We start from the raw sequence: 26,388 nt of genomic DNA, 5'->3' as shown, positions 1-26,388 counted from the left end.
GCATTCCTCTCTGGCCAACCTTCCCACACACCCAGCATGTGTGCTCTGCCCACTGCCAAGATAACACACGACTCTGGCTAAAGGTACATCAGATAATGCCATCTGTGGCCAAGCCCCTTCCCGCCGCGGGGCAGGCCCAGCGAGGGACTCCGGGGCCAGGTGAGGAGCCGGCGGGCCGTCAGCTGCTGGCTCCTCTGCCCAGGCCACTCCTGGAGGTCAGGCACCAGAAAGCCCTCCTGTCTGTGCTGCCTGTTGACCATGAGTGAACTCCCATCCTTGAGCCCCGTGGGGCCCTCAGGACTCCAGCTAAGCAAAGGCCCCCGGGGCTCCTCGGAGGTGGTTCCTGCAGCTGCATCAGAGCCTCGGCACAGCCTGGGCGTCTTCCACGCCTCCTACAGCGTCAGGTAAGCGGGCGACGGCCTACTCACCCCTGTGCTGGCTTCTCACTGATGGGGGGCATGTTTGGAGGCTTTGGCTCCCTCTTCAGTGGATCGAGGTGGAGAGAAGGGAGGGAGGAGCTGCCAGTGACAACGGAGGAACAAGGGTGCACGGCCCCTCCTCCTGCCACAGAGGACCTGGCAGCTACGCCGAACACGGCAGCTGTGCCCGGCCTCGTGCCCCTGTGCCCCTTGCCATGTGTCCCCCTCGTGTACGATCTGTTTGATGTGGACGGAGAGGGCTTGGGGATTGGGGTGCTTGCAACAGGAGGTGCAATGAAGACTGGTGAGAAAATGCAGGGTCAACCGAAGGGATAAGCAGCGTCCTGCTTGCCACCTCCCAGCCGGCCAGAGAGCTGGAGTGAGGAGCAGCGGCCGGCGGGTGCTTTCCAGAGGTGACCCTCGGCCGCTACTTGCCAGGGTCCGCAGAGGAGGACACTGAGGCTGAAGCACGCTTAGCGACGTGTCCAGACATAACTGGCATCAGTGCTGGGGGACAAAGTGTGGCCCCTTCTAAGACCCCACTCTGCTTTTCCCTCGTGGGATTTCCTTTAAAGCTACCGCGTCGGGCCCTGGTGGGACATCGCATCTCGTCGGCAGCGGTGGAACAGGCAGATCCTCAAAGATGTCTCCTTGTACGTGGAGAGCGGGCAGATCATGTGCATCTTGGGGAGCTCAGGTAAGCTCTAAACTCTCGCTGAGGATTCAGAAAAGGCTGCGTGGCTTGACTTGAACCCCACATTGAGGAAACAGGTTTAAGTTGTAGCAGCGTTCCTAATAAGTTTGGTATTGGAATGAAATCTAATGACATGTCTGACTGTGAATGCAAGCAACCTGGTACTATTGTGAGACATTTAGAAAGATCCTTGAAAAAGTCCTGCCTAACATGTAGGTTAATTCATATTTCTTTTTTTAAATGTATTTTTATTGATCTCAGAGAGGAAGGTAGAGGGAGAGAGAGATAGAAACATCAATGATGAGAGAGAATTATTGATCGGCTGCGTCCTGCATGCCCCCTTACCCCCACCCCCCGGGGATTGAGCCTGCAACCTGGGCATATGCCCTGACCGGGAATCGAACCATGGCCTCCTGGTTCATAGGTTGATGCTCAACCACTGAGCCACACTAGCTGTGCTAAATTTTCTTTTAATAATTATAACATACTTCTTTAAAAAGAACAAAAGCTGTTGTTTCTATAATAATTTGTTACTCGTTGCCTTCCTTGTGTAGGATAAAAACGGGCGGCATGTAGCACACAGCCAGGAATTGAACCCACCTTCTCAGAGGCGTGTCCCTCAGGCCAATATTATGCTTCATGCACATCTCAGGAGGACATGGGTGGGGTTCTGGGTCTGGGGCTCATGGGCTGGTTTCTGATGATCCCTAATCGTGGTTCTACAACAGTGCCCATCTTTTTATGCTGAACATGGATTCGCAGTAGATGCGAGTTCCACAGGAGTGGGAGGTCTCTCCCTCTCTTCCTGCTCTATCTTCAACAACTAGAACAGGGCTGGGCACATAGTAAGTGCTTAATAAATACTTGTTGAATCAATAAATAAGCAAATGAACCAATGTTATGCATTACTCTTAGTGTTTCATAAAATGACATTATTTCATTGGTGTTTTATCTACAGCAGCATTATTTATCAAATCTTTATTAGTGAGGCACAAGATGGCTTAGGTGTTCAAAGTCTCACTAAAGAATGGTCAAGTTTGGGGCTCCAGTGGCGCAATCGGTTAGCGCGCGGTACTTATAAGAATGGTCAAGTACAAGTTTGCCTAGGGCAGTGGTTGACAAACTGCGGCTCACGAGCCACATGCAGCTCTTTGGCCCCTTGAGTGTGGCCACGAAGTTTCAATCACACTGTACGTGCGCGCCCGCACATGGCATTTTGTGAAAGAGCCACACTCAAGGGGCCGCAGTTTGCTGACCACTGGCCTAGGGTCACCCAACACTCCAGGGAAAGGTAACTGTATTTCACTCATTATTTGCTATCGATTAGGACGTAGATTCTGTGCTGCCTGTTCCCTCGCAGCAGACTAGTTACAAAGGATTTCTGTCCTTTTAGACAAGATAACCCCAAAGGTCATGGTTTTATTGCCCCGTATGGCATTAACCTTTTTTGGATTCTTTTTCCCTTTTTTATTATAATAAAACACACATAACAGAAAATTTCACATCTTAATCATTTTTAAGTGCACAGTTCAGTGGATCAAATATCTAGGGTGTCCCCCAAAAATGTATACACACACTTTGAATAACTATAAAGGCAGTGTTTATTAAAATACACTTAATTTTGAAAATTGAGCTATCAGCTGTTACAGTGTGTTTACATTTTTGGGGACATCCTGTGTTCACAGTATTGTGCAACATACGGGAAAATGCCCTTGTGTTTGGCACAAGGAAGTCGCCTTGATGACCGACTGTAGGGAGGCCAGTTTTGATGCAGTGATGGGACTGGCATCCAGGCTCCTGGATACTCAGAGCTTCTGTCAGAACTGAGATTGGGCCCCAGAACTGTAAGGCCAGGGAGGCTTCCAGCTAGAGATCCACATACAAGGTCCAATAAGGTGACTGGGACATTTCAGGGCACATCTTGAAAGACAGTCCCTATTAAGTCACCTTTGTTTCTTGGCAATCACTGTCCTCTCTCTCCACATTGACGTCTACCCAAACAGGTTGGGACTAATTCTGAGCTTGGTCAGTCCTGGGGTAGAAAAGAGGATGACTCTATGGGAGTGTGGCTTCTTTTTTTTTTTTTTAACATATTTTACTGATTTTTTACAGAGAGAAAGGGAGAGGGATAGAGAGTTAGAAACATCAATCAGCTGCCTCCTACACACCTCCCACTGGGGATGTGCCCGCAACCAAGGTACATGCCCTTGCCCGGAATCGAACCTGGGACCCTTCAGTCCGCAGGCCCACGCTCTATCCACTGAGCCAAACCGGCCAGGGAGGGGGTGTGGCTTCTTTATCTTCGCATCCCCCCAAAGCAACAAGCAGTTTCCTTACAAATATTTGAACAAAAGATCTTCTCTTTAGGGTTGCACAAGCCATCCCGTCCAGGCAGCTTATCCACTCCAGCTCTCCACGGGGAAGTTCTGAGCAACAGCCTGCTGGGGTAGGCCCAAGGCTGTTTATACCCCGCTGAGGCCAACGTCGTTTCACGGGAGGGCTCGCTAAACTAGTGCTTTTCAAACGCTAATATGCCTGGGATTTACCCAGGGAGCTTGTTAAAAAGCAGCATCTGATTCAGCGGCTGTGGGCGGGGCCTGAGAGTCTGCCCGGCTAACAAGTGCTCAGGCCAGCGGTGGGCAAACTACAACCGCGCGTGGGCCAGATCCGGCCCATTTGAAATGAATAAAACTAAAAAAAAAAAAAAAAAAAAGACCGTACCCTTTTATGTAATGATGTTTACTTTGAATTTATATTAGTTCACACAAACACTCCATCCATGCTTTTGTTCCGGCCCTCCGGTCCAGTTTAAGAACCCATTGTGGCCCTCGAGTCAAAAAGTTTGCCCACCCCTGGCTCAGGCCTTGCTGATGTTGCTGGTCCCCAGGACACACTTGATTAGCGGGGTTCCAGACAGTGTCCCCTACTTTTAGGAACCACCTGACGGCCCCAGGGGGGGCCTCAAAAAGAAATTCAGATGTCTTAGGACCAAATGTTTCCCAAAATCCTGGCTTTCCTTTTATTTTGAACGTATATTGTCCTTTTCAGTGGGAACCGGCTTTAAAAGCAGATAAACAGGCGCAGACCAGGATGAGGGAAATGGCTGTGCCTCCTGTGACTTTAGGCGACAAGCAGGAAAGGCTCTTTCGTATCACCAGAGTTTGCCTTAGGAGGCTCACCCCCGAGGCTCTCGGAAGCTCCTGGGTGCCCCGTGGCGGGCTTCCTCCAGGGCCTTCTCTGCTCGCCCCCAGGCTCCGGGAAAACCACACTGCTGGACGCCATGTCCGGGAGGCTGCGGCGCCAGGGGACCTTGCTCGGGGAGGTGTGCGTGAACGGCCAGGCGCTGCGCAGGGACCAGTTCCAGGACTGCTTCTCCTACGTCCTGCAGGTGAGCGCGTCCCCGCCCGGCCCGGGCAACGTGGTCGGGGGCCACACTGATGCCTCCTCTCCCACAGAGCGACACTCTGCTGAGCAGCCTCACGGTGCGCGAGACGCTGGGCTACACGGCGCTGCTGGCCATCCGTGGGGCCTCCCGGGCCTTCATCCAGAAGAAGGTGGGTGCCGCCTGTCCGCCTGCCCAGCAGCCGGGGCTTGGGGCCAGGGCTTCCCAGGCCCCCCAGCAGGGGCACCCAGGGGCTCACCCCCACTGGCTTCGTACCCACTCTTCCCTCCATTCCCCCCTCTTCCCACAGCCTTTTTTGAGTCTAGACCTGCACTGCCCAGTGTGGCAGCCGCTGGTCCCACGTGGCTTTGAGCACTTGAAATGTGACTGGACCTAATTGAGGTGTGGGGTGATGTGGCAAGGCCATGGCATACTCAGCCCCACATTGGGCGCCTTATGTGCCACACCAGCACGGCCAAGGGTGAACCTGGGAGGGGGCAGTTAAGGATTTAGAAAAGACAGACAAGAGAATAAAAGCTGGGTCTAAGTGGGATGCTGTCCATTCTGATGGAGAGCTAGCGACAGCACCACGGACTACAAGCCGTGTCTTTATTTTATAGCCAGATTCCACGAGGCAAAGTAAGGACGTGCTCAAGATGTTTACAATATTCTGTGGGTTTTGATCCTACTCAATTACATGCACCTGAACTCTATCAAGCCCACATCACTCAGGCACGTGGGGCCACGTGTTCGGACCATAGGTTCAAGCTTACAACTACAGCTGTTGGCTATAATTGTGCTTGGAGGGCAGAGCCAATCTCAGCGTGGTTTTGCATCAAAGAACTATAATCCAGCTATCGAAAGTAATTAAAAGTAATGTCAATCTTTCCTTGAATCTCTGTAAGGACTTAAAAGAGGACTCAGCTTATAACCCACACGTGCCTGAGTGATGTGGGCTTGATAGAGTTCAGGTGCATGTAATTGAGTAGGATCAAAACCCACAGAATATTGTAAACATCTTGACCACGTCCTTACTTTGCCTCGTGGAATCTGGCTATAAAATTAAGACACGGCTTGTAGTCCGTGGTGCTGTCGCTAGCTCTCCATCACACGTGGACTTACACGTGGCCGTGAGAGGACTGTGCCCTCTCATCAGTCCGAGGCTTGAACCTGTCAAAACACGGTAACCGCTCTCCACAGGGTGAGTGTGCCATACACACGGAATTTTAAAAACAGTCTGAAAAAACAGAACATGCTGGTTTATTTATGCATGTTTAACCTCCCTCTACTGCTTTGTATCTGTTTAGATTGTTCCTTCTTTTGGTCAAAGCTCCATCTATGCTGTTGATTCCACCCCTGTGTCCTCTGGGAACACTGTTCCATAACTCACCCCTTTTATTACAATCTAGTTCGTTTGTTTGTTTTTTTAATGCAGTGCTCTCTTTTTTCATTAGAGGTGAATGGGAACAAAGCTCACTACCATATAAATCGCTGTTCTTAGTTCATTCTTTCTGCTTTGCCCAGGGTCTCTACAGAGAAGTACGGGGAGAGCCAGAGCTGGAGATCTTTGGAGGGTCTGTGGGGAGGGGCTATGCTCAGGGAGAAAGGAGAGAGAGGAAAAAACAACCACCTTGTGATTAGAGAGTCAGTAAGGAATCTTTTTAGTTGTGGGGAGTTGAGAATGCGGAGTAAGGAGGTTTCAGGGAGCTGCAGGGTATAAGATAAGTAGACTGAGGAGAACTGGGGGAGAAGACATGTTAAGAAGTGTGGCTGTGGGTTATAAGCTGAGTCCTCTTTTAAGTCCTTACAGAGATTCAAGGAAAGATTGGCATTACTTTTAATTACTTTCGATAGCTGGATTATAGTTCTTTGATGCAAAACCACGCTGAGATTGGACCACAGGGGACCACAGGTCTTATTTGGGTTACATAAGGGAAATCAGGTTTATTTCAGACCAAATAGGATTTTAAAAACCTAATAAAGTTTTGAAAACCAAACATTAAAAGAACAAGCTGTGCTGTGATTATGCCTTTGGGGGACTTTTCTGTGTGGGTTGGACTGCCTGCAGCATCCCAAAGCAGGCGTCCAGTGACATCTCCACCGTTTCCTGGGGAATTTCTCGGGAGCAAAGGGAAGCCGTTGTTGTTGCTCTAAGGACTTTTTAAAAGACAATTCCTCTTGTTTATTTTAATCAGCCGCATGTATTATGTTGTGATTAGAACCAGGTTGGATTTTACTGTGATGGGCGTGCTCTCCCCCAGTGGTGAGGCTGAAAGTGGCCGGAGCACTCAGGGAAGCGTGTGGCCTCTCGTGCGCCACCCTCTGGCTGAGAGTGGGAACAGCCGCCCCGCAGTGACCAGCCTTCCTGGGCTCTGTCCCCCACAGGTGGAGGCCGTCATGGCCGAGCTGAGTCTGAGCCACGTGGCCGACCAACTGATCGGCAACTACAACTTCGGGGGAATCTCCACTGGCGAGCGGCGGCGGGTCTCCATCGCAGCCCAGCTCCTCCAGGATCCCAGTAAGTGGGACCCGAACTGCCACGAGCTGCTCCCGTGTGTCTTCCACGTCAGGCCCTTTCTTCATATGAGGCCCTTTCTCCACAGTCTCTATTTGCAAAGGGGTTTGCACAGGTTTTTCAAACCAAAGACCCAGTTTTCTTGAAAGTCCTATGTAGTTCCTGATACTCTTTCCTCATCCAAGTTCCAAACAGCTCTTGGACTCAGAAGCACTCACTTGTGTTTTATTTTTTATTTTATTGATTTTTTACAGAGAGAAAGGGAGAGGGATAGAGAGTTATAAACATCGATAAGAGAGAAACATCCATCAGCTGCCTCTTGCACACCCTCCACTGGGGATGTGCCCACAACCAAGCTACATGCCCTTGACCGGAATCGAACCTGGGACCCTTCAGTCCACAGGTCGACGCTCTATCCACTGAGCCAAACTGGTTAGGGCAGTGGTCAGCAAACTTCGGCTCACGAGCCACATGTGGCTCTTTGGCCCCTTGAGTGTGGCTCTTCCACAAAATATCATGAGCGGGCGCGCATACAGTGCAATTGAAACTTCGTGGCCCATGCACAGAAGTCGGTATTTTGTGGAAGAGCCACACTCAAGGGGCCAAAGAGCCGCATGTGGCTCGCAAGCCACAGTTTGCCGACCACTGGATAGGGCCTCACTTGTGTTTTGATGTTCAGGGATCCTGTCCTGTGCACCCGCACTTCCTCCAGGAGCAGTACCACTGTGTCTGCTGGGTAAGCCATGAGCTTTGGTGTGACTGGAAGTATTTATGAAATGGCAGGAATTAAAGCAGGATGTGGAGGGATACACTTAAAAGTGATTGTGTTGGGGGAAGGGCTATCAAGATGGGTAGCTTGTCACCTGGCCCCCCTGCCTGGTTTGGTCACTCTCCCCATCACCTGGGAGACTGCGCCTCTACAGAAGCCTGGAAAAGGACATGGTGCCTCTCGATACTTTTTCTCACTGGGGGAGACCACGACTGCCTGCCCTCCCGATAGTGCCAGGTCACTGAAGGCAAAGAAGAAAGATGCTCTTAAGAGCCCTTGCCACTTTTGGGTTAGAAATAAGTGACAGTTCAATCCTCTAAAAAAGCCAAACACGCCCTGGCCGGTTTGGCTCAATGGATGGAGCATCGGCCTGCGGACTGAGGAGTCCCGGGTTCAATTCCGGTCAAGGGCATGTACCCAGGTTACAGGCTCCTCCCCGTCCCGGCCCGGGCAGGAGGCAACCAATCGATGTGTTTCTCTCACATCCATGTTTCTCTCTGTCTTTCCCTCTCTTTTCCACTCTCCCTAAAAATCAATGGAAAAATATCCTTGGGTAAGGATTAACAAACAAACAAAAAAAGCGAAACACTCACTTCAAACCTAGTTTTATGGGTTCGAGGTTTTTTGCAGTGCAAAGACCTTATTAGTGTTGAAAAGTGCTAGGCATGAAATGCAGTTATGTTTTTAAGCAGCCTTTTAAAACCACATGGTGCCAGGCTGCCAGCCCTGTCCTCTCAGGTCTCCCGGATGGGGCCCAATGGTCCATAGAACCATGTGAAAGTGAGGCTTGGTCTGGCTGCTGCCCTGCTCCCTCAGGATTACGCCTGAAGTGTGCTCGGGAGCTGGGAGTTAGGGCCTCCTAGGCCGGGTCCTTTCTCCCAGGCTCGGGCTGAAAGGCAGCTTGCATGCAGGTGCTTCTCACCGTGCACTGATAGGATGGGGTGAAACAGCTGGAACGGTTCAAAATGCTGAGTGACTCTGACGTCTGCCCCTTCTTTGCCGGCAGCGATCATGCTGTTTGATGAGCCCACGACAGGCCTAGACTGCATGACTGCAAACCAGATTGTCGTCCTCCTGGCAGAGCTGGCCCGCAGGGACCGCATTGTGATCCTCACCATCCACCAGCCCCGCTCCGAGCTCTTCCAGGTGAAGGGGCACGTCTCTTGTTCCTGCTCAGCTCGTCCAAGGCGGTGCATGTGTGTGTTGTGCTGAGGAGCACGGGGTAGAGGTTAGTTAGTACCCGCCAACCAGAGCAGCTGGAGCCAGTAGCTCCTGATACGGGAAGGGCAAAGGAGGGAAGCTCACTTCCTTCAGCACCTGCTCATTTAATCCACACAACCGTGAGGTGCATGTCAGTCTTTCCACCTTACAGAGAAGAGTGAGACTTAGAAATGATACAACATTGAGCCACGGGCACACAGTTAATAAGAAACTGGAATTGGAAGTCCAGTTGGCTTCAAAGACTGTTTGTTTTTCCTACCAAATCACAGTTTTTTTCCAAAAATTTCAATTTATCCTCCAGGGACCCTTTTAGGGATCTATTATTTGGCTTTTATAGATGAGGATCTAAGATTAAAAAAAAAATTTTGTCCAAGGTGACTCACTCAGGGGCTCGACTGAGACTCAAACCCAGATCCATTGATCAGGCCCAGACGTGATGCTGGGCACAGGCTGGATGCTCAGGGGCACCCATGCCCAGAAGAACAGGGGGTGCATTTTGCGTGTCTCCCTGGGATGCAGTAAGAATACTGATGCATGGCTGAGGTCATCGAAGGACGGACTGCTTGCAGCTTTTCTCATAAGGGTGTGCTGACTTGATTACACATGAATACCGTCTGTTGTCCAATCAGCTCTTTGACAGAATCGCCATTCTGAGCTTCGGAGAGCTGGTTTTCTGCGGGACACCGGTGGAAATGCTTGAGTTCTTCAGTGGCTGTGGCTACCCTTGTCCCGAACATTCAAACCCTTTTGATTTCTATAGTAAGTTTTTCAATCACAGCTCTCCCCCCCCCCCCAATGAGAAATGACTTTATCATCTCAGATTTCTGCCTGGATGACACCAGCACTGCTGGATTTTATTTTTGCATTTGTTTTGGTGTTTTTAATCCTCAAGAAATTAATTTGGCTGGGTCAGTGAACTGGCCATAACCTATCAGAATGAAATGGGGGAATCTCTTTTAAATTGGGGCATGCCTTCTTGGTCAGAGAAAAATGAACTGAGCTTCTGAATTCTCCCATACAGTCCCCGTGGGGTCCTTATGGCCCTGGTGGTAGTTTTAACACATTCTGATTTTAAAGATGGGTATTAAAAACAGGTGTTATTCTGGCGGGATGAAGTAGTACAGCTAGTATTCCTAGACAAATGATGAAACCTAGATTATTAGCCATTGTGTAAATACGTGCATTTAAAAACAGATGGGTTATTTCTTTTGGGAAAATATTTTAGTGGACCTGACATCAGTGGATACCCAAAGCAAGGAACGGGAAATGGAAACCTACAAGAGAGTCCAATCGATTGGATCTGCCTACAGAGAATCCGCAATTTATCACAAAACCTTGGAGAATATCGAAAGAACAAAACACCTGAGAACATTACCAATGGTTCCTTTCAAAACCAGAGACTCCCCGGGAACTCTTTCTAAACTGTGTGTTCTTTTGAGGTAAGAGACTCACCTCATTTTAGGTGCTTCTATCCACCAACAAAAGAACAGGAATTAAAACGGGGTTGTCTTTCAGGAGAGTGACGAGAAACTTAATGAGAAATAAGCTGGCAGTGGTTATGCGTCTGGTTCAGAATCTGATCATGGGTTTATTCGTCATTTTCTTCCTTGTACGGGTCCAGAACGATGTGCTCAAAGGTGCTTTCCAGGACCGCGTGGGTCTCCTGTACCAGTTTGTGGGTGCCATGCCATACACAGGCATGCTCAACGCAGTGACTCTGTGTAAGTGCCATGCCCAGGAGGTGCGCCCTGGAGCTGGGGGAGGGGGGAGCTCCTCTTTCCCTGAATATCTCCCATCTCCCGCTGTCACTTTGCAAGACTCCACCATTATCAGGGTGTTTCTCTGGGGAAATACCAGATTCTCTCTCTGGGGAAAAGCAACTACTGAGCTACTCACCCTTAGTGTATTCAACCAAGTGCATGTCTGAGGGTCCCTGAGGATCCAGGGAAACAAAGTATGAGGTACTGATGGGCAGGGTTTGGAAAGGTTATCCCTGGTGTCCTATCTTGGCCATTAGGATGTGCAGTCCAGGGGGCCCAGGTACCTGGCCAACTTTGTGCTGTTACCTTCTTCTTCTTCTTCTTTTTTTTTTTTTTTTAAAATATATTTTATTAATTTTTCACAGAGAGGAAGGGAGAGAGATAGAGAGTTAGAAACATCGATGAGAGAGAAACATCGATCAGCTGCCTCCTGCACATCTCCCACTGGGGATATGCCCGCAACCCAGGTACATGCCCTTGACCGGAATCGAACCCGGGACCCTTCAGTCCGCAGGCCGACGCTCTATCCACTGAGCCAAACCGGTTTCGGCTACCTTCTTCTTGAAGTCCATTTTAGGACCTAATTTTCAAAGTCAGTGGGAATTTGGAAGCAATACTTAGTTGCATGATGCTCTGTGCCAAGGTCCTGCACAAAGAGAGGACAGAGTGGCTCGCATCACTCATTTGTGCCCCTTTTGCAGTCGTGTTCTTGAATTGGTGACACCCCTTCCCCCACATTAGGGAGAAGGAAATACATTATGACAAATTTGCAACCGCACTGTAATTCAGAGAGAGTGTAGATTTCTAGGGTGGAGTTAATCATAACTCCCAAGATGGCAGCTCCCCTCTTTCGCTGACTTGAGAGCCCAGCTGGTCCTCACTGTCCAGCTCCAGCAGACCTCAAGTGCAGCTTGGGCTAGCCCGCCCTCCCTCAGCTGTGTGGTGACTGACTGTTCTGCAACCTGCCTTCCGTGCCCAGTTCCTGTGCTGCGAGCGGTCAGTGATCAGGAGAGCCAGGACGGCCTGTACCAGAAGTGGCAGATGCTGCTGGCCTATGTGCTGCACGTCCTCCCCTTCAGCGTCATTGCCACCGTGATCTTCAGCAGCGTGAGCTACTGGTAAGGGGTGTGCGCCGACCTCCTGTGGGTCCAGCCAGCCAGTGGGACCCAGAGAGGGGGAGCTCCAGGGTAGAGAACCCTGAGTTTCTTTGTACTTTCCCATCGGCACTGCTGTTTAGTAGGAATATTAACGTGCTTGATGACCGGTGGAGTCCCAGATCCCACTGCAGCAAGTGTGGACTATACAGTGTAAAACCTTCCTGAAATCTGTAAATTGCCACGTACCACAACACATCTGGCCCTAACGTGTTTCAAATAATGGGGTATGGACATAAGCAAATCTTCAAATAAGTTTAATTCAAGAAAGTTTAAGATTAGTTTTACAAGCAAGTTCGACTGTGAGACCGAGTTCTATCGCTCGCTATGACGTGCGCTGACCACCAGGGGGCCGCGCGGAACGAAGGAAGGCCCTGGCTGGCGGCTGGCAGCCAGGAAAGGGAGGCCCCAGCCGGCAGCCAGAAGGCCCTGATTGCCAGCCAGGCCTAGGGACCCTACCCGTGCATGAATTTCATGCACCAGGCCTCTAGTATAATAATAATAATAATAATAATAATAGCAGCTAACATATCGAGCACTAGCTTTAAATATATTATTTCATGTAATCCTTACAACCATTCTATAAAGGTGATATAATTATCCTTGTTTGTAGATACAGGGGCCTTCCCCATCTCACTTCCATCATCCCAAGTTAATTACAGATGAGACCAAGAGTCTACTTGGTTGGGTGGGGGGAGGGGCTCTTGGAGGTTTTATGGAGGCGAATTTGAGAGACAGCAGCATTTCAACAGATGGAATCAGGAACAAGGGTCTAACAGGGGAAGGAGTAGCAGGGGTGTAGGTTCAGAAGCAAAAACACAGAGAAATTTCAGTTGCACTGTGGGGAATGCAGGGTTGGGAGAAGTCATGGAAAATCTGACTGCTGGCCGTACAGCCCAGTAGGGGAGGTGCTGAATGCCAGGCTAAGGGGCTGCAGTCGATTTAATAATGGGGCGTGGGGGGGGGGTGTTGGGTGAGCCCCAGCATTAGGGTAGGCGGCTAGCTTGGGTAGGAGGGGTGCTAGCAAGGCAGAACGTGGTTATTTGTGGAGAAGTCAGGAGAGTCCAGTACCCCTACTCCTTGTAGTTGGCTGTGACTCTTCCTCTGAGAGCTGAAGGAGCCGTGAAAGGGAAGAGGTTCTCATTGAGCTGGAGCCAACAGAGACAAATGGCAATAATAAATGCTCTCAATGTTGGCTCTGTTCCCAAAAGGCCTTTCAAAGGGGAGTTTGATTTGCCCTGCAAACTCTTCTCTACCACTAACCACCACGAACTCATTCATAGAAGGCAAGCATGGTATTTTTCTTAAATGATAACCCTTGGAGAGAAACTAAAGACCTTGTGTGTTTTTAGGACTCTGGGCTTGTACCCCGAGGTTGCCAGATTTGGATATTTCTCTGCTGCTCTCCTGGCCCCCCACTTAATCGGCGAATTTCTAACTCTCGTGCTACTTGGAATGGTCCAAAACCCAAATGTGGTCAACAGCATAGTGGCTCTGCTCTGCATTGCTGGGGTGCTGGTGGGGTCCGGATTCGTGAGGTAAAAGGATTTAGATTGTATGACTTGTTGTTAATGATCACCTGATAGTGATCGATTATTAAGACATTCCAGAGAAGAGCTATGTGACACCAGTTAAACGTATCACCTTATAGACTGGGGTATGTATAATCATTATTGCGTAGACCTTAAACTGTTCAGTATTTGTTCAATAAGATGTCTTCACACTGAGAATCAAGAACTGACAATTCAGGCACATTATCAATATGATTCACATATAATAAGCCATTATAATAACAGGAAGAAAAACAATCCAGAAAAACCCACAGCCTATGTTACAAGCTAAATAGTGTGCATTTAGTTCATTTCTGCTTCTGCATTGGTGAGTCTCTATTCCAGTTCTCAGCCCTCACTTTCTTTTAGGAAGTAAGAAGAGGCAGGTAAGAAAAGAGCCTATGGGATCACAGACTGCAAGAAAGCATCAGAACTAGGACACACGACAAAAGTTAACAGTAATTAGCTCTGGGTGACATTTTTATTTCTTTCCTATATTTTTTGAATTTTCCATACCAGACAGGCATCATTTTATAACCAAGAAAAAAATAAATATAAATAAAAAAAGAAAGAAAGAAAAGTAGCATATACAATATTAATGAAATATTTTTATATTAAAAAGATATAATTAGGATAATATAAAAATAGTCTAAATAAAAAATAAATACATGCAAAAGTAGTAAGCAGCAGGAATAATGGAAAAGCTTAGAAGGTTAAAAATGATCCCAGGCAAGTGACATGAGTGGATCTAGTAAGTAAATACGGGTCTCTGAGGAAATATGAAGACGCTGCTTTTTGACCTAAAAAGCAAATAAACAAAAAAGCTGCATTGTATTTGTATGTTTAATTATTTAACTCTCAGAGCAATCCACGTTCAGGGAGAAAACTAACCTCAGACCTAGCTCAGCTCCTTACACCTCTGTGGCTCCCTGAGAGAGGACTGGCCCTGGAGTCAGAGACTTCCTCCACCACTTCGCTGCCCATGGCCATGGGCAAGTCACTTTGCTCATTTATAAAGTGGATCATGAGAAGCAAATGACAATCAATATGAAAACACTCCATAAACTGTAGTGAGTTATACAAAGGTGAGGTATGATAAAGCGAAATGAGCTGGGGATTAGATCAGTCACGGAGGTTTTTGTTAAATAACAATGCTGTTGCCTTGTATTTGTCTATGGTGCTTAGGTTGATCCCTAGCATCTATCAAAAATGCACAAATCAAATCACCCCAAGGGCACAGAATTAAGCCAGCAAAGTATAGACCCAACCTTGGACAGCAACTCCTGTTTCATATTTCCATCATTACGGGTTCCAATCAGTCTGGCAGTATTTCATGTATTTGGTTTGTAGGAAAAGGGCATTAATTGTTCTTAAAAGAGAGGCAGTGGCCAACATTCACAAATGCTCTTAGGTTCTTGGCAAAATCTCAGCATCCCAACACTTCACCTGGGTCCCACTCCCATCTTGAAATTCTCTCTGCTCTGGAAAACCACATCAACCTCCTAGTCCTTACGTTTATATTTTTCCCTCAAGTCATCATCTTTCCTGGCTGAGTGCCGGCAACATTTGAGCTTTTGGCTGCCTTCTCCTTTAAACACAATTGGAAATACCTTCCCTGTTGTTCTCGCTTACAAAATCATGCAAGTTCTCAGGGGCGGGGGATGCCCACCATACCGAAGATTGTAAGGAAAATAGTAAAAGTCACCTAAAGTATCACAATCCGGAGTTAATTTTTGTTGTGTATCTTGCTAGACATTTATGTAATTTTTAATAAAAATGAGATCATACATACTATTGTGAAGGGATAAAGTATGCATGCTTTTTCCCCATTTAACAATATAATGTGGACAGTGCCATATCAATAAATTTAGATCTGTGGTTCCTCTCTCTTGAAAGTGCTCCAGAGCTTCTATGCCAGCCTGGTTCTCTTCCTATGCCGTTCACTATCCCATTGGTCTCCTTTGCCACCTGCACGAAGCCTGCCCATCATTCCCTTGCCTAGATAAGCTCTCCCTTTGTTTTCTCTCTGAGACTCGTGTTGCAGTCTCCTTTTAATAGATTGTTAACCCTTGAGGGCAGCATCTGTGTTTCATTCACCATCATAGTTCTTCTCAGTGAACAGCCCAGTTAGGTTTGCAAAATATATTTGAATTGTGTGAACAAATGGATGACTACTCTCCCTGCTTGCTCTCTCCATCTTTTCAACTTATATGGTCATTTAGTTCTTCACACACTAGCACCCTCAAATATGTTTAACCACAGAAACCCTCTTCTAATGTGATACACACTAGGTATGCTTTTCCTTTCATATTTATATCAGTGGTGCTTACCAAAAATATTAAACACCAATCCATCATCAGGGGGTTGATTGTTAAATGAAGGTTTCTACTATAATCAATCACCAAGCTGTGATTGACAAGTTCTCAGAAGGCTGTCTGAGATATGTGTTCTGTTGAAACACAGCAGGTTAGGAAAGGGCATGATTCCATTTATGTAAAATCTTATAAATGCACATACACACATCACATGTATCACCAAAATGTGAACAGTAGTTATTTCTGGGCAGTAGTATTTCTTTATACTTCTCAGTATTGTCTGACATTTTTATAGTAAGCATCATTTTTATAATGAGAGATGAAAAACTGTATTTGTGTTGGCAAACATAAAACAAGGGTTGCCTGTCTTTCATTTGGTCGGACTATTCCCAGAGCCTACTGAATTTCATCTCTCTCTCTTTTTTTCTTAAGGAACATAGAAGAAATGCCCATTCCTTTTAAAATCTTCACTTATTTTACATTCCAAAAATACTGCTCTGAGATTCTTGTAGTCAATGAATTCTATGGACGGAATTTCACTTGTGGTAAGTATTTTATTTTGGAATATTATTTATACACTAGAGGCCCAGTGCACAAAAATTTGTGCACTTGGGGGGGTAGGGGGGTCCCCCAGCCCGGCCTGTGCCCTCTCGAAGTCTGGGACCCCTTGGGAGATAACGACCTGCTGGCTTAGGCCTGCTCCCAGGTGGCAGAGGGCACGCCCAATCCCTAGGTGCAGCCCCTGGTCAGGCTCAGAGCAGGGCCGATTGGGGAGTTGAGGCACCGCCCCCTGTCATGCACAGAGCAGGGCGGATCAGGAGGTTGGGATGCCACCCTCAGTCACGCTCAGGGTAGGGCCGATTGGGGGGTTGGGGCACCGCTCCCTGTCACACTCAAGGCAGGGTCGATGGGGAGGTTGCAGCGCCACCCCCTGTCACGCACAGAGCAGGGCCGATCAGGGGGTTGGGGAGCTCCCCCCTGTCATGCACAGAGCAGGGCCAATCAGGGGGTTGAGGAGCTCCCCCCTGTCACACACAGAGCAGGGCGGATCAGGGGGTTGGGGCGCTGCACCCTGTCACACTCAGGACAGGGCCAATGGGGAGGTTATGGCTCTACCCTGTCACACACAGAGCAAGGCCCGTGGAGGGGGGTTGGGGCACCACCTTCTATCACCCACAGAGCAGGGCCGATCAGGGGGTTGGTGCGCCGCACCCTGTCAAACACAGAGCCGCAGGGCGATCAGGGGGTTGGGGAGCTCCCCCCTATTAGGCACAGAGCAGGGCTGATCAGGGGGTTGGGGCACCTTCCCCTGTCATGAACAGAGCAGGGCAGATAGGGAGGTTGTGGCCCCGCCCCGTCACACACAGAGCCGCAGGGCGATCAGGGGGTTTGGTCGCTGCCCCCTGTCACGCTGATCCCGCTGCTCCGCTGATCCCGGTGCCAGGAGGCATATTACCCTTTTACTATATAGAATAGAGGGCTGGTGCACGGGTGGGGGCTGGCTGGTTTGCCCTGAAGGGTGTCCTGGATCAGGGTGGGGGTCCCCACTGGGGTGCCTGGCCAGTCTGGCTGAGGGGCTGAGTGCCGTTTTCAGGCTGAGGGTGACTGAAGCTCCCAACCGCTCCTTTTTTTATTCTGGGCCAGCTTTAGCTCTGAGGCCTCGCTGCTGAAAGCAGGTTTCTGGCCTTTGTTTTTCCTTCTGTATTTGATACAATGTTGCGGTCCGGCTGGCTGAAGCCCGGCTGACTGAAAGCCCGTTTCTGGAGTTTTGTTTAGCTTCTATATTTGTTACAATGTTTCTTAGAGTTGCAGCTGAGAGGCCGGCAAGTCAGGCGGGGAACATTGGAGTCCGCAGTCACTGGAGCAAGCAAGCCTCCCTGTTCGCTTCAGTGCATGGCTGCCGGCCGCCATCTTGGCTGACAGTTAATTTGCATAAGGATATGCTGATTAGCCAATGGGAAGGGTAGCGGTCGTACGCTAATTACTATGTTTCTCTTTTATTAGTGTAGCTGTCACTCTGAGGAAGCAATTTCTGGAGGGAAATGCACTTTTAAAATAAAAGATATGTTTTGTAATAATAGACTTAAAACTTTGTTTTGAAATAAAAGCTTAGTAACATTTTCTTTGGTTTTTAAAAAGAAATAAGCAGTGGTCAAGTTAGACACCTGTCAAAGGTCAATAGTTTAAGCTTGGGTAACTCAGTTGGTTAGAGCATTGTCCCAATAAACCAAGGTTTTGGGTTTGATCTTTGGTCAGGGTACACATAAGAATCAACCAAAGAATGAATGAATAAGTTCAACAAATTGATGTCCTTCCCCCCCCCCCCCCCCCCCCGCTCTCTGATAGATAGATAGATGATAGATAATAACAGACCTGATGCACTGAAGTAAACTCTAGCATATTCTGATGGAATCAGTTTCTACGAGCTGGTTGAAGCTGAGTGCAGTGGCTTCTTATTCCCCAAATGTCCATAGTATAGAGCCGAGTAAAGCCATTTTTGGCAAAAGGCCATCCCCCACCCCATGAGAGGGCAGTGGGAGCCTAACAATGTCCTCCTGGCCATTGGAAATCCAGGCCATTCTCTGAAGGCAACTAAAGAACAGGGCAGAATGTCATAGTTGTTTTAAATATCTTTAAGTGATAACAGCAGAAATCTTTGGATATTCAGTGCTAAGCGATCCTAAGTGATTATGATTTTTACCAGTGCTATGGCAATGAATATATTCCCCAAATAGAAACAAATCAATTTCCAACTTCAAATGGAGCCAAGGCCCAGAACACTCATTATTGCTTCATCTAATAATGATTCCAGGGCTGTGTCAAATGTCTGTGTCTCTCATGAAGAAGGGCACTTAGCAGGGTGCTAAGCACTTAGTGGGCATTTGGTAAATACTTGCTTACGAAATTACTTTTTTTAAAAAGAAAATATTTCTTTATTGATTTCAGGGAGAAAGGGAGGATAGATAGAAACATCACTGATGAGAATCATTGATCGGCTGCCTCCTGCACACCCCCTACTGGGGATTGAGCCTGCAACCCAGGCATGTGCCCTTGGCCGGAATCGAACCTAGGACCCTTCAGTCCGCAGGCCGACACTCTATCCACTGAGCCAAGCCGGCTAGGGCGCGAAATTACTTCTTAATCACCAAGTATTTACCAAATGCCCATATCTCACAATGTCGATCTTTTCCCTGGCAGGCAGCTCAAATGGTTCTGTGACAGCTAATCCAATGTGTGCCTTCAATCAAGGACTCCAATTCATTGAGAGAATCAGCCCGGGTGCAACATCCCGATTCACAGCAGACTTCCTGATCCTGTATGCGTTTATTCCAGCTCTTGTCCTCCTAGGAACAGTTGTGTTTAAAGTGCGGGATCATCTCATTAGCAGATAGTAAAGCACGTTGCTGTGAGAATGGAACTGAAGCTCCTAGAGGTGCCTGGCTGCGTTGAATGTCTGAAATAAGAACGCCTCCTGTTTCTGTCTTGACAGTACATCTGAAGTCTTTTAAACCATTAAGACTCCTTTTGTGCCCTTGGATCCATGAGGCCTTGAATGCTATTCCAAGTTGCAGGGACATGTGGTATTTAGAAATTGTGACTAAGCCAGTCCAAAATGTAGATAATAATACTTCCTAAAGTTATACAGACTGTACTATTTGTTTTCTTTGCTTTAGAGAGAAAAATAGGTTGGTTAAAAAATTATGCTTACGTTCGCTAAAGGATTCAGTAAAAAGAATCCTGAATAGTTACTAAGTAGCAGAAAAGGGAGTGGTTAAAGCAAAGCATCATGCAGAATTGGGTAAGAATGCTTTCATTGTTATTTAAAAACTCATAGTTGTGTGCACATGTCCACGTGAGGGTTCTGAGTTACCTGATGACATCGAGAGGATGGTGAACAGATGCTGGATGATGAAGACCACTGGTCCAGAGCACTCAGTGATTTTATGGAGGGTTACAATGAAAAACTGCAGGAATGGCTGAACTGAGAACACAGCACATCAGGCACACCTCTTGTAATGTTTTTAAAGATTAGCTGGCTATTTTTCACTTCCACTTAGTTTACTTATACAATTAAAAGTAAATATTATTAGATAAAGTGTTTGCACTGAGAAATGACATCTTTAAGGTTGGGGAGCAGCTATTATTGAAAGTCCATGTAGACAAGATGCTCAACGGACACATTTACAGTCAGAAGAATAGGGTTACACACTGGGAGTTCAGGAACTGTAAAGAGAAAGAATGCTGATGAATACAAACACCTATATTTTATATTTTTAGGGATTGAATGTTGTACATAGATTGTATATAAATGGTATATACGAAATGACTATCTTTCTGATTGATCTTCAAGAAATTCATGTATAAGTCTGAAATAAAACTGTCTCAATGTTACCATGGTAACTCTGAGTGAGAATATCTTAGCACAAGAACTTGTTCAGTTACTATGACCCAACTTGTAAAGAATGATAAATTATAGCATTTGAAATGTCTCACATTATTGTAGGAAAGATCATTTCATTAAGGAAACCACAGTAAAATTCTATTTCTTAGAACAGTATTTAAGGATCTGGAGACATTGGTGAATTACCAGAATCGTACTGTCAATTTTTATAAAAGGTCTTTGACACTGATGATTATGGTGTAATAGTTACATAATGCCTCACAGATTATATATGTCACATCAATTATAGACAATTCTGGAGATGATAATCTATTAAAGTAGTTCAAAGAGAGTTCCACAGGAACCTCTTTAGAAATCACTGATTTCAACTTACTAAAGATATGGGTGCACAATGTAAGTGGAAACATTTTCTATTCATATGCAGATGAATTTCATTCTAGCTCAGAAACACTGGGAAAATTGACATAGCACGTGACTTCAAGCTATTAAATGTTAGCGATACCATCTCTGAGAAACATAGTGACTTTCACGATGTGACAGTTTGTGTCTTAAGTCAAAAATGGACATGATGTGTAAGAAAATCAAATTATATAATAAAAGCTCCTATTACTATTGTGGAATGAGCTGTTTCTTCTCACCAAGTCAGTGGTGTTTCTGAGAGCATCACGTTCACTGTTAATTTAAAGGGAGTCCTTTTTCCACAGCACCCAGGCCCAGCGCCTGTCAGCTCCTTCAGCTGAGGTTCCTTGGAGCCATGCTGAAAACCTGCTCCCCACAGTGCTGGAGCCTCGCGTACTGTAGCTAGTTTAGGACGTCTTATTTCATGACAGTAATCAGGCAGCTTGCTGTGCACTCAGATGCCACTCCTCAGCCTTGGTGTTCTTGTGGTTAGTAGGGGTGCTTATTTGATGCTGGGTGCATGGTAGGGTAGGGTCAACATATTTTACAGTGGAAATGGAAGAACATAGAGTTAAAGAACTTTCCTGATTGGTAACAGCAATTATACTTACTCTAAATTGAACATGGGTAGCAGGTACATGGACCTACAAGATTGAGGCTTCTTATAAGCTATCCTACCTTGGAAATAATCTTGGTTATTACCAAGTCATCAAGTTTTGGTCTGTTTATTGACAACATCTCCTTAAAACTGCCTGTTCTTCAAAAAGTTATACTTAACATATGTCAGAATCACTGGAGGTGCTGATTAAAAACGCAGTTTCCTGAGCCCCATTCCAGACTCGCTGACTCTGTATTTCTGGGTGTGGGGCTCAGGAATGTGCATTTTAAATAAGTACTACGGGTGCTTTTTGTGCCTCACCATTAGAGTAACATTAGATGCTTGTGAAAGTGAACCCAATTTCTGTTTCCTACCAGCCACAGCTGAGAACTCTTAGAGGAGGAATGTGTCTAATGTGAGCACTTAACCTTATTCATAACTGTTACTACATGCTCTTTCATATTCCTGAAAACACGTAAGCACAAACTTATCAATGCTGAACCAAGGACATATTTACTTAACTATGGTAGAGGTAGGTAATAGAAGATTCTTTTTATTTGAAAAAATACTACACATAGTTAATACAATTTTTTCCCCTTTTCAAAGATAAATATCCTGGGGTGGCACTAATACAAGAAATGCACTTTTCTTTTAGCAAATTATACATCTTTCTTTTTTTAAAAATTGTTTAAAGTATTACATGTCTTAACTTTCTTCATTTATTACCACAACAGCTAGTTTATTAGTGAGCTATTATTAATATTACTAGAGACCCAGTGCACAAATTCATGCATGGGTAGGGTCCTTTGGCCTGGCCAGCAATCAGGTGATTGGGGCCATCTCACCCAGTCCCGATCAGGGCCAATGGGAGCTGGCTGGCCAGGGAGGGACCACAGGAGGGATCCTGGGCGTGTCTGGCCCTCTTTCCCAGTCACCATCGGCCGAACCCCAGTAGCAAGCTAACCTACCGGTTGGAGCGTCTGCCCTCTGGTGGTCAGTGTGCTTCATAGCAACTGGTCAAGCAGTCAACCAATCAGTTGGACACTTAGCATATTATACTCTTATTATATAGGATTTATTAATAACACAAGAATGAATTCATTAATGAGCTAATATCAATAAAATAATCTTACTTGTACCAGTATTTGGGAAATAAATACACTGTAGCTGAGTTAGGTTCAAGAATCCAGCTCAATTTGTTTCCAAGACTTGGAAGAACTTTTTTTGTACTGTTCCAGTTCCTAAAACAAAAATATACATTATAGTACTTTAACAAATCAACTTTAACAATTAAACTAGGCATCTTAAAACTCCCTTAGCAGTTTTTAATATAACAATGTATCCTTTACAGCTTTATCATTCTCAAAATTTCTTGACAATTATTTTGTAAATGATTATACTTAGTATTTATTTACTAGAATGTAGCCTTTGGAGTTTCTGGGTAGCGTAAGCAGCACTTAGAGATGAATTTAATAAAGTTTCAGACAAAATTATATTAGTATATGAGTTCATTCAATTAATAAAATAAAGTATTTGTCATATATTAAGTATTGAAAAGTGACCTTATTTTTAATTGTTCACTATTCAACTCTAGTTAAAACCTGCTTGAAGTTAGCTAAGTATCAATATTTAAAATGTATAGAACTTTTTAAAAAAATATATTTATTGATTTTTTACAGAGAGGAAGGGAGAGGGATAGAGAGTTAGAAACATCAATGAGAGAGAAGCATCCTCTTGCACAACCCCTACTGGGGATGTGCCCGCAACCAAGGTACATGCCCTTGACCGGAATCGAACCTGGGACCCTTCAGTCTGCAGGCTGACGCTCTATCCACTGAGCCAAACCGGTCAGGGCAATGTATAGATCTTTTAACCCACAATTCTGCCTTAAGAAATTTATCCTATAGGATAGTATAGAGCACAAGGATATAAGCAGAAAGATATTCACTGCACTGTGTATATTGACACACAACTGGAAACAGATTAGAGGAAACCTTTGGAGCAGCAGTCACCAACTGCTGATCCACGGACCACTGGTGGTCCTATGAGGTCCAAAAGGTTGGTGACCTCTGGTTAAGATGATCTCCCAGTAAAGGCTGATTACACACACCAGCACTCACTCACACGTGGCTTTACAGCCAGCCAGCAAAAAGGATGGCAGTCCCATGTGAAAACAGCAAGTAGATGGAGAGAGAGCAGAACACTTCCATTTTCCATTATATATACTTGCATATCTTTGGATTTTTTTTCCATAATGAGTATATGTTACTCTTTTTAAAATTGCATTTTTCAATTATAGTTTCCATTCAATATTATTTTGTTTTCATTTCAGGTGTACAGTGTAGTAGTTAGATAATCATATCCTATATGAAGTGATTCCCCCAATGTTTCCATAGTTATTACAATACTAGAGGCCTGGTGCATGATTTATGCACCAGTGGGGTCCCTGGGCCTAGCCTGCAGGATCAGGCCAAAACTGGCTCTCTGACATCCCCCGAGGGGTCCCAGATTGCGAGAGGGCATAGGCCAGGCCGAGGGACACCACTGGTGCACGATCAGGGCCAGGGAGGGATGCAGGAGGTTAGCCAACTAGGGAAGGACCGTGGGAGGGCTCCAGGGCATGCCCGGCCTGTCTCGCTCAGTCCCCCATCAGCTGGACCCCAGCAGTAAACTAATCTACCAGTCGAAGCATCTGCCCCCTGGTGGTCAGTGCATGTCATAGTAAGTGGTTGAGTAGCCTTAGCATATCATTAGCATATTATGCTTTGAATGGTTGAACGGATGACCAGATGACCAGACACTTAGCATATTAGGCTTTTATTATATAAGATTATTGACTAAATTCCATTTGCTGTACTTTACAACTTGAGACTATTTTGTAACTATTACAATTCACAAAATAAAGATAAATTTAGTGAGAGTGGAAATCCTGAGTGAGACCATCAACATGCAAAAGGGACCATCTCCCGGGAATGCCTTCTCCTAGCCTCTTGCTTGTTGCTCAATGTCTAACTGTACAGAGTAAAATATTATTTCAGATAAGCAAAAAGTGGTTACTCTGCAAGATAAGGCAATCACTGCCCTTTGACTAACATAATTAAAGTTCATAGTTGCTATAAATGGAAAAATCCTATTCTCATTTTCAGAAAAATTGCAGACTGCCTCATTCATAGCTATAGTCTCTAAGTCATTAAAATTTAAATGTTCCAAGTTTCAAAACTGTATAAGACTTTGGAAGAAGTTTTATACTAATAATTCCAAAGTAGTCTTTACAGCATGCATTATTTTTTCTAATGAAGTTAATTCAGTTCACCAGTTATCTACCACTTATGGTTTCAAAGATTGTTAACTCATAAAATAAGCCACAACAATTACTGGGCATCGCTTTGGGATTCTTTGCTAGTAGTATGTCCCTTCTGCAGTCAGCAAACTTAGAGGAATGGGCTGGTCATACAGCCCATGCCAGAGGGAGGATAAAGAATAACTAACTAGTATGACACAGAACGCACCATGTCCACTGGGCCCTTCAGTACTGCTATCATGTGAACTCAAATAATGTGATAATAGTTTAAAGGAATAGCCCAGTAAGAGGGTTTTCTTTACACTGCAATTCTTTTTAAAAAATATTTTAAAATTGATTTTTAGAGAGGAAGGGAGAAAGAAAGAGAGAAACATTGATGTGAGAGAGAAACATCCCGCACACCCCTCACTGGGTATCAAACGCACAAACAAGGCATGTGCCCTGACTGGGACTGGGAATGGAACCGGCACCCTTTTGGTGCACGGGACCATGTCCAACCAACCAAGCTATACTAGCCAGGGCTAGTCCCTGCTTCCAAAAATCGACTTGCTTATAATCAGTAGGCCTATATTTTAAACACACACCCACACTGATACATGTTTAGGGAGAATACAGAATTTAGTGAGGTATCAGTGTGGTGCAAGAGTTGAGTGAACACTGACATAGGTATTGTAGGACTGCTTTCCAGTTCCACTAAAAATTCTTATGGTTTTAGGTCAGTTAGAGAAGATGGATTTGACTGTGAAAACTCATGATACTCAGAAATACCCTAGCCCTTTAACAATACTTATATATATAAATGTAATAAAAGGTCATTATGCACGATAAACAAATACTCTTATCAACAATGGCAGTTAGTCATTGACTTCTAGGTAAATATTAATTCAGGGATGACTTCCAACTAATCTCTATAGCCAAGATATACACATAATGGGAGTTACTCAAGGTCATTTTACTTTTCTTACAACATGCCCCTCACTTTTTGAAATTGAGGTATAACTGACACACAACATTATATAAATTTTAGGTGTCCAACATAATGATTCAATATTTGTATATATTGTGAGGTGATCACCACTATAAGTCAACATTTGTCAACAAATAGTTATAGAATTTTTTTCTTGTGATGAGAACTTTTAAGCTCAACTCTCTTAGCAACTTTCCAATATGCAACACAATATTATTAACTATACTCACAAGCTGTATGTTGCCATGATTTATTTTATAACTGGAAGTTTGTACTTTTTTACTCCCTTCACTCCTTTGGTCTATCACCTACCCCTCCTCTGGCAACCACCAGTCTGTTCTCTGTTATCTACAAGCTCGGTTTTTTGTTGCTGTTGTTTAGATTCCACATATAAGTCAGATCATATGGTAGTTGTCTTTCTCTGTCTGACATGTACCCTCAAGATACATCCATGTTGTCACAAATGGCAATATTTCCTTCTTTTTTATGGCTGAGTAATATTCCTCTGTGTGTGTGTGTGTGTGTGTGTGTGTGTGTGTGTGTCTTTATCCATTCATCTGTCAATGAATACTTAAGTTGTTTCCATATCTTGGTTATTGTGTAGTGCTGCAGTGAACATGGGGGTACATATATCTCTTTGAATTAGTGTCACAATGTCAAGGAGCTTACTGTCTATGTTGTTTCTAGGAGTTTTATAGTTCCAGGTCTTATAGTCAAGGCTTTAGTCTATTTTAAGTTGATTTTTCTGTATGTGTAAGATAGTGATCCAGTTTCATTCCTTTGCATGTGGCTATCCAATTTTCCCAAGATTATTTATTGAAGAGATTGTCTTTTCTCCCATTGTATATTCTTGGCTCCTCTGTCATAAATTAATTTACATATATAGATGGGTTTATCTGTTCCACCGATCTATGTGCCTGTCTTTATGTCAATACCATACTG

At 45.5% G+C, this 26,388-nt stretch overlaps 2 protein-coding genes across 4 annotated transcripts in view; one reads left to right on the top strand and one right to left on the bottom strand.

Annotated features, from left to right (window-relative positions):
* The first annotated feature begins 258 nt into the window (after positions 1-258).
* On the top strand, positions 259-20,793 carry ABCG5 (ATP binding cassette subfamily G member 5). The gene is made up of 13 exons (XM_070429118.1): positions 259-404; positions 995-1,116; positions 4,365-4,501; positions 4,569-4,667; positions 6,881-7,013; positions 8,786-8,925; positions 9,630-9,759; positions 10,226-10,439; positions 10,516-10,721; positions 11,740-11,878; positions 13,267-13,452; positions 16,212-16,324; positions 18,978-20,793. The coding sequence occupies exons 1-13, from the start codon at positions 259-261 to the stop codon at positions 19,169-19,171; spliced, it is 1,959 nt and encodes a 652-aa protein (XP_070285219.1). The 3' UTR covers positions 19,172-20,793.
* The window catches only part of DYNC2LI1 (dynein cytoplasmic 2 light intermediate chain 1), a 33,957-nt gene continuing 18,956 nt past the window's right edge, over positions 11,388-26,388 (bottom strand). The window contains exons 13-14 of one of the 3 annotated variants that reach the window (XM_070429121.1): positions 22,312-22,419; positions 11,388-11,406 (exon numbers count right to left, since the gene is read on the bottom strand). In XM_070429121.1, the coding sequence (XP_070285222.1) occupies positions 22,357-22,419 (63 nt within the window). In that variant the 3' untranslated portion in view covers positions 11,388-11,406; positions 22,312-22,356. Of the gene's footprint in view, positions 11,407-18,151; positions 20,004-21,733; positions 22,420-26,388 lie in introns of those variants that run through there. The other 2 variants (XM_070429120.1, XM_070429119.1) reach the window with 2 other exon arrangements.

This window comes from Myotis yumanensis, unplaced genomic scaffold, assembly GCF_028538775.1.
Source record: "Myotis yumanensis isolate MYYU_CA2020_CCGP unplaced genomic scaffold, mMyoYum1.0.hap1 SCAF_11, whole genome shotgun sequence".
Taxonomy (NCBI): domain Eukaryota; kingdom Metazoa; phylum Chordata; class Mammalia; order Chiroptera; family Vespertilionidae; genus Myotis; species Myotis yumanensis.
Note: the sequence above shows the minus strand (reverse complement) of the source record. Positions and strands in the feature narration are given on the sequence as shown.

Coding starts and splice junctions, on each gene's coding strand:
- ABCG5 (XM_070429118.1), top strand. CDS start 259: ATGAGTGAACTCCCATCCTTGAGCCCCGTGGGGCCCTCAGGACTCCAG. Junction 405..994: donor CACGCCTCCTACAGCGTCAG/GTAAGCGGGCGA, acceptor TTTCCTTTAAAG/CTACCGCGTCGGGCCCTGGT. Junction 9,760..10,225: donor AAACCCTTTTGATTTCTATA/GTAAGTTTTTCA, acceptor AAAATATTTTAG/TGGACCTGACATCAGTGGAT.